The sequence below is a fragment of the Mustela lutreola genome, chromosome 7, assembly GCF_030435805.1.
Source record: "Mustela lutreola isolate mMusLut2 chromosome 7, mMusLut2.pri, whole genome shotgun sequence".
Lineage (NCBI taxonomy): Eukaryota > Metazoa > Chordata > Mammalia > Carnivora > Mustelidae > Mustela > Mustela lutreola.
The window spans coordinates 75,376,373-75,390,783 of NC_081296.1; the positions used below are offsets into that span (position 1 = coordinate 75,376,373).

At 37.1% G+C, this 14,411-nt stretch overlaps 1 protein-coding gene across 9 annotated transcripts in view; it reads right to left on the reverse strand.

Annotated features, from left to right (window-relative positions):
* Positions 1-14,411, reverse strand: part of ATP8B4 (ATPase phospholipid transporting 8B4 (putative)) — a 257,966-nt gene that overhangs the window by 50,152 nt on the left and 193,403 nt on the right. For all 9 annotated transcript variants that reach the window (XR_009355570.1, XM_059181516.1, XM_059181517.1 and 6 more), the window contains 4 exons: positions 11,958-12,073; positions 8,811-8,975; positions 7,696-7,807; positions 5,952-6,057 (listed from right to left, as the gene is read on the reverse strand). Coding sequence is in view for 8 of the 9 variants with exons in the window: in XM_059181516.1 (XP_059037499.1) it covers positions 5,952-6,057; positions 7,696-7,807; positions 8,811-8,975; positions 11,958-12,073 (499 nt within the window). In the remaining variant the exon portion in view is untranslated. The remainder of the gene's footprint in view (positions 1-5,951; positions 6,058-7,695; positions 7,808-8,810; positions 8,976-11,957; positions 12,074-14,411) is intronic.

Genomic DNA, 14,411 nt, shown 5'->3' on the forward strand with positions numbered 1-14,411 from the left:
AAAACTGAATGATGCAATTCATGATTTTAATATTTCATTCCCCAAACTATGTGTTTAGATATAAGTAGCCCAGATGAGGATTAGAAAGAACACCTTTGGCAATAACTTTTCTTGGATGCTCTGTTTCCCCCAGTCCTAAGTAAATGCATACTATAAATGTATTCATTCCTTTTATATAAAATTTCTACCACACATTGTCTGGTAGACTCAGAGAATGGTGTTACCTTCAAGTCTGGGTTAAAATGAACATTATTTGCTAGCCAGTTAAGCAAGATGGCCTCAAGGGTCCTGAAATAATGAGTCTAGACAGAAATTCCTTATTTTTCCCTTTGAATATTTTTCTTCTCAGTAAAAACTTTTGGCTTTTCCTCCCAACTATGAAAATATTGCCTGAACACTATTACAATTTCAAATAATGTAAAGACCCATAAAGACCAAAGTAAACATGATCCGTAATTCTAACACTCAGAGAGAACCACTGCACATGTCCTACAGAACTTGATGGGTAGGTAAAGGACAGATATTCATATAGATGCATAGTGTTTTATATATATAAGCATATATATAGAGAGAGAGAGAGAGAAAGATTGAGAGAGAGAGAGAGAGAGAGTGTGTGTGTGTGTGTGTATTCTGGGCTGTGAAAGACAAGCTAGAAATGACAGACTCCTACCTCTCTTCACATCCAAATTCTGAATCCTATCCATTCTACCTCCAAAAGAGTTGTCAGTTTCATTTTACTCTTTTGGCCTCACTGCCTTAGTTCAACCTCATCATCTCTAACTTGGGTGTTCCAACATCTTCCTGATGCAACTCCCCAAACCATTCATTTTCCCATCAAACATACCCCATCTATCCTATCACTGGAGTGTGACTTCGTAAACGTAGAACTGGGTTTGTTACTCATCTGCTTAGAAGCCATTCACATCCACCCAGTAACTTTAATATGAAGTATAAGCACTTCCACTTGCCAATCAATCACCAATCTGACTCTGAAAAAATGGTCCTCACCCTTAGTTCTAACATATACTCTAGCTAATGGAATATTGCTTCTAGAATAGAACATGAGGGGCACCTGGGTGGTTCAGTGGGTTAAGCCACTGCCTTCAGGATCCCAGAGTCCTGGGATTGAGTCCCATACTGAGCTTCCCCTGCCCTGCAGGGGGCCTTCTTCTCCCGCTCCTTCTGCCTGCCACTCCCCCTGCTTGTGCTCATTCTTTCTCTCTGTCAAAAAAATAAATAAAATATCTCTTAAAAATAGAACATGATTTCCTTCCTGTTTCTATGCCTTCAAGTGTGCTGTTCCATCAACCTGCAATAACCTTATCCAATGTAACCAATTGAGGAAGAGATCCACTAAGGTTGTAATAGAGGTCAGAGTGTTGTTTTCAATATCCTAAGAAGGTTAATAAAAAATGTAGATTGCTCTATGATAAGAACATAGAGACTCACCACTTTGTCTTAACTTTTGTGTTATTTTTAGCTGCCATTACATCAACTGGGTATAGAAATCTGCTCTATCATGCGGTTAGCAGCTGATTGATTGCCTATGCCTTTGCACAATACATAATGGGAACTCTAATTAATTACGACTGATATAATTTTATTATTATTTATATAATTTTAATATAGACTCCATAGGATCTATTGGGGAAATCTTAATAAAAGTAGTCCCTGCTGTGGGAACAATGGCTGAAGAAAAGAGATAAAGGGGAATGGAGGAAGTGAAAAGAGAGGGGGAAGGCAAGAAAGAAGGGTGCTAGCTCAATAGCACAAATTACATTCCAGCCTCTTTTAATCTCCTGAATAAAATAATCTTCGGAGAAGATATTTGTATATTTTCCCATTTACAGATAAGGAAACAAGTCAAAGAGAGGCTGAACAGAATATTTACAGTAATTCAGCCTGCCAGTGAGTATGAAGCCAAAATCCAAACTTTGGTCCAGCTAACATGAGCTCCATACCTTCCCTCTTCCATCTGCTGTCTTTCCCTGGAATTTATTCTGCTCTTATCACTACTCCTGTGTGTGTTGACCTCAAGGGAAGCAATAAGGTGCCTCAAAAATTACAATTCTTATGTCAATCTTTTTTTTTATTGTGTTATTTTAGTCACCATAAACTATATTAATCATTTAAAGGGAGTAAAAACACATCAAACATGTTTAGAGACACACGTGGCAAGTGATTCGGTGCATAGGCTCTAGGACCAGGCTATCTTCAAATACCAGCTGAACCACTAGCCAGTTATGAAACTTCAGGCATGTTATTTATCTTATCTATGGCTCAAATTCTTGATCTATAAAATAAGGAAAATGATAATGCTTAACACTGCTTTGGGAATTAAATATAATACATGTATCCTGCTTATAATCGTTCCACCAGCACTGGCTCAAAGCATTTAGCACTAGGCACAATACAGTCTAGATCTGCTCACACCCATCTTCCTTCAGCAAGAGTTAACCTCCCCCCCAAATAAAGGTCATTTAAAGAGATTTTCTTTTATTATTATGTTATCTTAGTCACCATACAGTACATCATTAGTATTTGATGTAGTGTTCCAAGATTCATTGTTTGCATATAACACCCAGTGCTCCAAGCAATACATGCCCTCCTTAATACCCATCATTGGGCTAATTCATTCCCCCACACCCCTCACCTCTAAAATCCTCAGTTTGTTTCTCAGAGTCCATAGTCTTTCATGGTTTGTCTTCCCCTCTGATTCTCCCCCCTCTTCATTTTCCCCTTCATTCTCCTAATATCCTCCATAGTATTCCTTATATTCCACAAATCAGTGAAACCATACGATAATTGACTTTCTCGGCTTGACTTATTTCACTCAGCGTAATCTCCTCCAGCCCCATCCACATTGATACAAAAGCTGGATATTCATCCTTTCTGTTGGCAGAGTAATATTCCATTGTGTATATGGACCACATCTTCTTTATCCATTCATCTGTTGAAGAGCATTTTGGCTCTTTCCACAATTTGGCCTTTGTGGATATTGCTGCTATGCATATTGGGGTGCATATGGTCCTTTTTCACTAAATCTGTATTTTGGGAGTAAATACCCAGTAATGCAATTGCTGGGTCATAGCATAGCTCTATTTTTAATTTTTTGAGGAACCTCCACACTGTTTTCCAAAGTGGCTGTACCAACTTGCATTCCCACCAACAGTGTAAGAGGGTTCCCCTTTCTCCACATGCTCTCTAATATTTGTTGTTTCTTCCATTGTCAATTTTAGCCATTCTAACTGGTATAAGGTGGTATCTCAGTGTGGTTTTGATTTGAATTTCCCCAATGGCTATTGAGGATAAACATTTTTTCATATATCTGTTAACCATTTGTATGTCTTCATTGGAGAAGTGTCTGTTCATGTCTTCTACCCATTTTTGGACTTGATTATTTGTTTTTGGGGTGTTGAGTTTGAGAAGTTCTTTATAGATCTTGGATACCAGCCCTTTATCTGTAGTGTCATTTGCAAATATCTTCTCCCATTCTGTGGGTTCCCTCATTGTTTTGTTGACTGTTTCCATTGCTTTGCAGAAGCTTTTTATCTTGATGAAGTCCCAAAAGTTCATTTTTGCTTTTGTTTCCTTTGCCTTTGAAAGAAGTTGCTGTGGCCGAGGTTACTGGTTATGCCAGTAACAGAGGTTACTGTCTATGTTCTCCTCTAGGATTTTGATGGACTCCTGTCTCACGTTGAGGTCTTTCATCCATTTTGAGTTTATCTTTGAGTATGATGTAAGAGAATGGTTGCATTTCATTCTTCTGTATATAGCTGTCCAATTTTCCCAGCACCATTTATTGAAGAAACTTTTTCCCATTGGATATTTTTTCCAGCTTTGTCGAAGATTATTTAACCATAGAGTTGAGGGTCCATATCTGGGCTCTCTATTCTGTTCCACTGGTCTACGTGTCTGTTTTTGTGCCAGTACCATGCAGTCTTAAACAATTCATGGAAACTAATGAGAATGAAAACACATCAGTCCAAAACCTATGGGATACTGCAAAGGCAGTCCTAAAGGGGAAATACATAGTCATCTAAGCCTGAGTTAAAAAAAAAAAAATAGAAAAATCCCAAACACACAAACTATCTTTACACCTTAAAGAACTGGAGAATCAACAACAAATTAAGCCTAACCCATGCACAAGAAAGAAATAATTAAGATCCTAGCAGAGATCAATGAATTAGAAATCAGAAATATGACAGAACACATCCACAAATCTAGAAGCTGGTTCTTTGAAAGAATTAATAAGATTGATAAACCACTGGCCAGACTTACCCAAAAGAAAAAAGAAAGGACCCAATTAATAAAATTATGAACAAAAGGGAAGAGATCATGACTGATACCAAGAAAATAGAAACAAGCACCAGAAATTATTATCACCAACTACATGCCAATAAATTAAGCAACCTAGAAGAAATGGATGCATTCCTAGAAACCTATAAACTTCCAAGACTGAAATAGGAAGAAATTGACAACCTGAATAGACCAATAACCAGTAACAAGATTGAAGCAGTGATCAAAAACCTCCCTAAAAACAAGAGTTCAGGACCTGATGGATTCTCTGGGAAATTCTACCAAACATTCAAAGAAGAAATAATACCTATTCTCCTGAAGCGGTTTCAAAAAACAGAAACAGAAGGGAAACATCCAGACTTTATTCTATGAGGCCAGCTTTACCTTGATCCCCAAACCAGACATAGATCTAATCAAAAAGGAGAATTTCAGACCAATATCCCTCATGAATATGGATGCCAAGATTCTCAATGAGATACCAGCCAATAGAATCCAACAGTACATTAAAGAGATTCTCTTAAAATATTTGTTTTTAATTATTAAACAAATTAAGTTTCCCAATGTATTTGGCAAAGACTTGCAGTCTGTCATAGCTTCCAACCAGCATGCACAGCAGTTTTCTACTGGGAGTAAAAATGTGTGGAAGTTGGGAAACCTGACCTACAAGCAGCAACTGATAGTACCGACAGTTAAGACTTCCTTTCTGTTCAAGGTTCAGGAACAAAAGTGTAATGATGGAGACACATTAAGGAAGCCCATAGTGTTCTATTGTTGTGTTGAGGGGCAGTTAGCCTCATCTAGAATGTAGCAAGTTATAAGCAGTTTGTCTCTAATACAATAATCTGCTTGGCCAGAACCAAAATGGATTGAGCTTAGAGATGCTATTGCAAGCATTAGTAAGCAAATATTGTCATGAGACAGCATTTTTTAAAGGTCTGGGAAAATAATTAAGCAGACTTTTAAAATATACTTCTTAAAATGAAATAGTAAAAAATAAAGAAGAAAATGGACAGATTTTAAGAAACGTTATTTTTCAAAATTTAAGTTTGTCCACTCGTGCCTAATCTCAGCACTTAAATATTTTCCAGTATTTGTAGCGGTTACACATTTTTCACAATATTCTATTTCTCATAAGCATTATACAGCTGGGTTTAACAGGAACTATGTCAAAATACCTACTTTCTTTAATGCTGAAAGACTCTATTCCAACTTTACATGCCATTTCCTGGAACTGTGTTTTCCAAATTTATCTGATCATAATTTCATCTAGGTGTTTATGAAAATACAAGTGCCCATCGCCCATCCCCTAGAGATTCTTAATTTGGGCCAGAATGAAGTTAGGGAATTACTATTTTAAACAAATGCCCTCACTGAATCTGGTCACTCATCATATAGGAGCTACTCACCAATGCATATTTTAAAGGATAATTCAACTTAAATGATTTGAAATCCTTTTCTAAAAATATTTGGAAAATGTTGGAGGCCTGAAGACAGTGTTTCACTACTGATGTCAAACTTACATGAACAGGAGTTTAGGAAACACATGGGAAGAATTCTCTTCCAAAACAAGGCCACAGGAACTATAAAGGGCCTTTTTACTTTCTCCACTATCCATCCCTCCCACTTCCTTTCTTCTTTCCTTCAACACTTACCTGAGTTCTTCTCTGACTTCCACTGCTGTGTTCCCTGCCACAATGAACACGTCGTTCATGTCATCGGTCAGCATATTGCAGGCATAGCCAATGTTGATGGCAGTTTCTGATACAAAAACAAAACCCACATCAGTTAGAATATTACTTAATGACACAAGTACCTTATCCATAAAAGTTTTGAGGCATTACCCCTTAATGTCAGAGAGAGCATGATGAGAGATAAAATCCAAGAAACCCAGAGCTAAATTCAAAGATCCAGATTCCATGATCAAACTTACCCCTTGTTAAAACTGTGGAGAAGTAGCAATATCTATGAATTCTCAGCCTTCTCATCTAGTTCTTTGAAAAAAAACTTCTTGATTCCCCAAATTAGTATTTATGAAAGTACCCTGAGGCCCTGTGATATAGTGAAATGTATAAATAAAAAACTTTTTACCTGAAGTCCCAAATACTGACTTTGGAGAGCTAAAATACTTAATTTAGTTATTATTCGAGCTGATGTGATAGACACATTGAAAACACTCACAATTGGTCAGTTGAACAGCAGAAATATTCTCGTAATAGCTTTATAGTTCTCTCAGGTACAATGCTGCCTTTTTCCCATTAAGCAAATTAAAGTTTGGAATTTGACTATCACCTCAAACACCACCAGGACTGCTGTAACTAGGTAAGTGGACAATTACACAATGTTGAGCAGCTCTTCCTCCACTTCTGTAGAATTGGACACTTGGATAGTTAGGTAGCCCTTCCATCCTCAACAAGGTCATTTGTTTCTCAGTCCATTGGATCATTAGGCTCTTGCCAATTTGTGGGATAATTAGATTTGCCCTAAGTCTGTAGGCGATTGATAAAATCTTAGCATATCCTTTGTATAAGCCACAGAAATGAAAACTAAATAAGAGTAAACCTGTGTATATTCCTAAGTGAAGAGTTATGAACGTACCCTTTGATCAACATCAAACTTAGTGATTTGGCTGAATACCTGGAGGGCGGACTTATCATATCAATGGGCAAATCCTCTGAAGTTCCAAAAAATATGTAAAAAGTAGATAGAATCCTGAAAACGTATGTGTGCCAATTTACTAAATATTCTGGTTTACAGATGACCAAGAATAAAATCACTTTTGTTTTAACCATCACTGCTAGCAATGGATCCAAAATGTACCGATCCCTTTTCCTTCTTAGGAAACACAATACCCTGAACATGATGACTCTTTATCTCTTGACCTGGCGTTATTGTTAAAATGCCAGAATATTTCCCCACCAGTTGATAAACAGCCACTTCCCTGAGTATCCCCAAAGCCTACCTACCATCCTGACCCCATCCCTAATATCCCCAAACCTCCCTACCACCAATAAACTAAAGAAATAGCCCCTGAGATCTCTAATGTTCTACTTTAGTGCTGTGCCTCTCTCTGTCCTGACTGGGGTCAGTGCTCACGTGAAACAATAAACATTTTATAATACCATCGTTGCCTCCAGGTGAAATTACTATATTTAAGAAGCAAGTAAGCTGAAACTCAACTGACTGAAAAGTATACTATAGAAGATAATCCATTAGTTTTTGTTTTTAAATAATAAATTTTTGTAATATATCAGCTTTCCTTTTTGTATTTCAACCTTTCCTATGTGAAGGGCTATGCAAATATCTAATCCATTAAGCTTTCTGGTTAATTAAAATTTTACCAGAGAAATTATTGCCCCCCCCCCTTCAAGACATCATCAACATCCATGTTCAATTTACCTTGTTTGTCTCCTGTTAGGACCCAGATCTTAATATTAGCTAGTGATAAACTTGCAATCGTTTCAGTAACACCCTCTTGCAACTTATCTTCTACAGCAGTGGCACCTAGTAGCTATATTGAAAAATAGAAAATACCTTATGTTAATGCAGGCAAACAACAACCACAATGTATCTATGGCTTTAAATCACAGAGTTTAGAGGTCAAGGAACATGAACTGAAGATGGAAGTTATGAAGCATTGATATGGCAAGCATCTTATTATATGCAGTGATGGGCTAGGAAGGGCTTCAAGTGGAGGTTCCCAAATCAAGCCTACTGACAGTCACACCAATTAATGACAGGGATCCTGGAGGTCAGAATTTATGATGGGTCTGATATGCTCAGGTAACATATAAGTATAAACCATCATAAGCCATTTGGGCTTCTGAGAACTGAAGACCTCCCCAGCCTCTTCCCCACTTATATCAACATGGAAAGGTCCAAAGGAGAGCCCTAATCTCATATTAAGGATCACAAAAAAGTAGAGCCATTCTCCTAAATTAACACACCAGCAGGTGCCATAAACTAAAAAGTGAAGGGTCTTGCATAATATTTCATCCAGGGATGAATATTACATACTCCTTAGTACCTCACAATTGCTAACCATCCTAACCACTGGGGCCTCAGGGAAGAGCAGTTCATACTCTGGGCAGCACAGAAATCATCAGAACCTCAGAGCCTAGGATGGTTTAGAGCTATAGCTACATTTCATGCAAAGTTTTCCTGCTTAAAAAGGTAGATCATAAAGTAGGGAGAGAAAAAAAACAAAAACAAAAACCAGCCAAAACATAAAATCAAGGACATACCAGAGGCTGACAAAGAATAGAGATGCCACTATCTTCTACTTTGGAGAAATTTCCAATTGTATAATCTACTGCCAATAGAAATAATCCTCTAGGCTCTCTAGGGCCATACATGGCAAACATGAAGCCATTGTATAAAGCATGACTCCGTGTTTGAAAGGGTAACATCTGCTATGTGCAAAATGATTTGGCAATGGATTATTCCTATGCTAGATCTCTAAACACGTACTATCCCTTCTGTAAACACAAACCATCATGCTTCTAAACTCATACCATTAAATCCCTTTCAATTTCTTCATATAGCCCAGCTATCCGTTCATCCCTCTCATCCTTGAGAGTGTTTGCATCTTCAAGCATCTTGTGCCACTCTTTAAAGTACTTGTCATCCAGATCTCTGTATGCAATGGCCAAGGTTCGAAGGCCTTCCCCTGCAAATTCCTGCCAGAGCAGACACAGATTTAGGAACCATCACAGAGTAGTAACCACGGAAATAACAGCAACAATAATGGATAAGTTGTTCACTTACATTCATTTTGTCCCAAGAGTATTACTTGGCCATCCTGACTCCCAACTTTTTAATTGCCTTGGAAATGGGATATGTTCATATTTGGTATTTTATTTCTATGGGGTTAAAACATTCAGGGGAGCTAGCCTTCTCCCTAAAGACAGCGGCAATGGCTGCTGACGTGCCCCAGCTGAGAAGTGATCAACCACACCCATGACTTGAAATACACGTTTGAAGCAATATATATTGGTTTCAACCTACCCTTTGCATAAAGGAAGCACTCCTGGCAGTAAGAAAGACCCAGCCTGTTTCATGGCACATAGCCCTTGATGTCCAGTGGAGAGGAAAGGATCCTCAGAGGAACCATAGCTCTCAAATCAAAGGCAGAAACTCTCTCAAAAGATGGCATCATGACATTTCACCAGTCTTGTCATGTCCCACCTAATAATACAGCTATGTCTAAAATTAATTGAGTCTTACTTCTTTTCATGCTTGAAATCTTCCATAATAAAAAGCTAAAGTCAATTATAGATGAATAAACATTGGTCAGGTAACAGAAGTTGAAACATATTAAGGTTATAAGAATAACATCTAGGGGCAAAAGGGAGAGTGAGGCAGAAAAGTTAAAACAAATATTTGTTTCTGGGAAGCAAGTAGAGGCTGACTTTTACTGTTCATTCTGGATCATCTAAATTTTCTTCCTTTTTGTTATATGGTAAGTTTTATTTTAATAATGAAAATTCTTAGAAATTTAAAAAACATTGAGTCATGTTATTTTTAAAATTACTCTTTTTGAGAAACTGATTTCTGTGGAGTTATTATTTAATAATTGGTCAAATTAATTGAAGAGTCATACTTTTCCTTTAGTGTCTCAGTAAACTGATGATCTAAAATGATACCTTTGGTGCTTTATCCTTCTAATAGGAAAAATAAATAAATAAAAACAGGACACTGGTGTTGCAAAGTGTCTCACGTAGCCACAATAGCTAGAAACATATGTAGATTGCTTTGGGGAAATGTAAAAACCTCCCACTTTGTGTAGGCCTCCAGTGGTCATTTTATGGGCCTCTACACTGCAAGTGTTTTTAGAACATTTCTGCTCCTTTGGGCATTGCCACTGAGCAGATCCTCTCTGTTGTGTTTTGGCTTATAGAACAGACATAGGTTCATGATCAGGCACAAGTTACACCATGGCACACCCTAACTTGGTAAATGGAAAGTAAATTCAGTGCATGCTGCAATGATGTGGTTTCGCCCACAGAGACCATGAAAACATTATCCGAATTTATCTTGTAGGCAATTGGTAGCACTCTGGACATTGTAATCACATTTTGCAAGACCACCACTGGGTCCCCTACTGATCTGAAAATCTAGTTATTGCCTTGTAATGATCTTTTGTCTCCTTAATTCACAGAAGCACTTCTTTGCCTTTGACTTGCAACCGCACTGGGCTTTCCTCCCTGTTCTGTAAAATAGTGAATCAACTCTAAGACGGCATTACAAAAGGGGACAGATGATTTAAGTTATTTAATTAGTGCATGAATCACAAGCTTAATCCTAAATGAGCATTTGAGCAAGGTCGTTTCCTACCATTAAAGAATTCAAAAGCAATTATTAAATATAAATCGAAAACTTCAGAATTTAAAGCCAAAACGAATAAAGTGAATGAAGGAAAGAGCAAGTCAAGTTGATATCACCTGGAAAAAAACCTCTTTTGCAAAGAAATGTAAAAAGACCAAATTAGACTTCCTACACTTTAGTATGAGAGGAAAACATACGAAAATCCAAGGCCTTTGGTGTTTGAGCAATGGCAAAAATCAGATACTTATGATTCTAATGTTGTTTTCACACACACACAAAAAAAATTAAAAAGACCATGCCGGCCTTCTGGAAAAGATTAAAAGAAAATCAAGAATGCTCTATTGGAAAGACAAAAACAATAGCTATGTTTGTAACCAATATTACTAAACCATCATTCTTTAAAGTCAGGCAGAATTTTGTTTTGTTTTATTTGTTTGTTTGTTTTTTAAAGATCCAGGGAATGTTTTGTATTAAATATAGGGCTTGACAAAGGACACGAATTCTCAATAATTTTTTTAAAGGAGAGAAACCAATGAGGATATGGGAGTTTTGACCAGTTGCCCTTAAAGTTCATATTCTGTTAAATGGAACCTCTAATAAATATTAGAGAGATGCTTGAATCTTCAGGTTTAAATCAGGTTAATGATCATATTCATTCATAGACTCCTACTCTTTTGCCAAAATATATGTACCAAATTTATATGGCATAAATATATATGCCAAAGATCATTCCTGCTCCCTTCAGAAAGCTTTTGTAAAGAAATTATGCATAGTCTCAGAATGTATGCATTTGGTAGCTTCAACGTAAAGAATATAAGTGACTCATCATGATTTACGACCTGAACAGAAGGACCCCTGGAGGAGAAAGTTGGCTGCTATTTCCCTTCAGCATGTAAGCAAGACCCTAAGCTATTCCCTGGGGGTAATCATAAAAAAAAACTTCATTGGTTTCAGACACATTAGAACCCAAGGGAATGCAACTGTCCTGCTTCCCTTTCCAGAGCCAGTCTCCAAGAGAAGAAGCCTAAAACTGCAGGGGAGTTTGGGCAGGTTTCCCTAGGTGTCCCAAGCCTTTCCCGGGCCAGAGTTCAGGAGCCTACACTTAGCGGATACTTCACAGCTGCTGTGTATTAATACATCTGTGGTAAGACTGATCAGACTTTCAGCAGGGCAACTATAGGTGTCCATGCACCAGTTCCAGACATTCTCTGGCACAGTTTCCTGTGCTTTCTATTTCAAAAGTCAGATCATTTCGCTGATATTTTAAAAATAAGACCTAATCATAGCAAGCGGCCAAAGGGCCATTGTGCTAACCTTCAGACAGAAGCACTTACACTGAGATGGTCTGTCGTCAATGTCAGAAGGTCTTCATTGGATGGATGAAGTTTTTCAAACAGAATAGTGTCCGCTCCTTTGGAATAAAGCTTTATCTGGCCTTCTGGGTTTCGAACTGAAAAGAAAAATTTTGCATAGTAGGTAATCAACGAAATCCATCAAAACTAGACTTTCCTAAGGCTCCAGCCAGGAAATTTGGAAATGGGCATAACGTTTTAGCCAGTAGTAAAATATTTAGTGCCTTTAATTAGAAGGTCACTATCTAAGTCACTTGGCCATATTCCTGTTCTATTAATTTAGAAATATTCCACCTACTGGAATCCTTTGATTTCCCAAACTCGGAAAACAAGTGTTTTTATTCAGATGTGAATGACCTTACCATTTTCCTTGCCTACTACTTTGAAGGGTTGATAAATTCAAATTAAGTCTTCTGGATTGAACAGAATTGAGAGCTTTGCCTGCAGGTCTCCTAGTGTGAAATTCAAGTCCTACTGTAGGAATCAGCTACACTGTTATGCCAAATGATCTCCACATGGCATTCTAGCCACTCAAAGTCATGGTTTATGCACTAGTTTTCCATCCTTGCTGATGTTTTTCTTTACCTTCTTTACTCATTGGAAAAGCCCTTTCTTTCATTCTCAGTGGTCGATTTTTCAGTCACAATCCTGGCCTGCAAGCATACCTCACAGGGGGCTTTCAAAATTAGTTTCTATCTTCTATTAACTGGAAGTCTGTGTCAGTTACGGCTGTGTTTTTAATCTGTCACCCCTCCCCAGGTTTGGGAATGACAGCCAGAGGAGGTTGCCCTCCCTTCATTTCCAGTCTTTAAACCTTCCCCTGGCTGTCCCACATACTGCCATCAAATCTTTTTTAAACTATGAAATGCTTGGCCGACATTTGTAGGCTTGGCTTTATAGCTTGGCACATATTAGGCCCTTAATGATTTGTTGAATGAATGAATGCATGAAGACATGACATGACATGACATGACATGGCAATATATTTCTTTCCAGGAACTACCTACAGTTTAAGACAACTTTCTGGGTCATGATGTGATGGTCTGAACAATGACCTTCACAAGTTTCATCATATCAAAGATTGTTACATGCTTTCCAATCAATTGTACCTTTTCTTTAAAAATAGAATGTCTCAAAAAAAAAAAAAATAGAATGTCTCAAAACAAATGAACATAAATATTGACTACTATTAATTTAACAGTATATAAAATTTAGAGCTTGACTTAATGGAATATAAATACCAAAGTACAATAAATTAATTTCCCTTCTTTCCTTTAACTACTCTTACTTCGGATTTCATCTATTCTAGTTTCCTCCTGGCTTTGAATATATTTAACACACCCTGGAAATTTTTTGTATTGGGACTTGTCTAGGGCTTGTCTTCTCTCCTAAAACCCTTGGTCAGCTCTCCTAGTTACCAGAACTCATGCAGTTCTTCTTGTACCATGCTTCTAATTGCCCATGTTGGGAAAAAAGGAAAAAAGCATATATAATTTATCTAATTGTTCAAGCTGGAGGGGAGTGGGAACATTTAATCCTAGCTTTCTTTTGCTTTTCTTCTACAGCAATCCAATTTAATAATTTTCCCCATATTTTTCTCCCATGCATCACCAGAGCTAAAAAGGCCAAGGATGGGCATCCTACTTTTACCAGCACGACTTCCCTTTGACTATTGTTTATAGGCTGGACTAGGACATCAGTTCCCAAACTTTTTGGTCTCAGAACCCTTATACACTATAAAACTTCATGAGAACTCCAGGGTATTTTTGAAGTGGGTTTTATTTATTAATATTTACCATATTAGAAATTAAAGTTGAGAAATATTATTATATCAATGGTCTTATGATAATAATTATATTACCATAATAATGACTATTATAATTATGATAATAAACATTTTACATATTAACATAAATAACATTTCTATAATTATAATTTCCACAACAACAACAAAAAATGTAGGGAGTGACATTGCTTTACATGATAGCAGTTCTCTTTAACATCTAGCTTAAAAGGTGTTTGGATTCTCTTATCTGCTTCTGCAGTTCAATAATTTGTGATATCACACATCATGTGGCTTTTATAAACCTCCGCAGTACACTCATGAGAAAAATAAGGAAAAAGACAAATAACATTAGTATTATTATGAAGATGTTTTTATACTTGTGCATTCTCTGAAAATCTCCCAAGTTTTCTTAGGGTTCCCTAGACCACACATGGAGAATCACTAGTCTAGGAAATCACAAGCCAATTATGATTTGTGGAAATCCCTTACCATCTCTTCATCTGTTTCCACATGTGAAAAAAGGAGATATTTAAACACTGTAACTTCTAAGGTCCTTTTCAATCTACATTTTTCTCATTCAGTAAAGATTCCCATTTCTTCCGCATTTTTTTCTTAACCCAGCATTATTAGCCCCTTTAAATTTGAGTTTG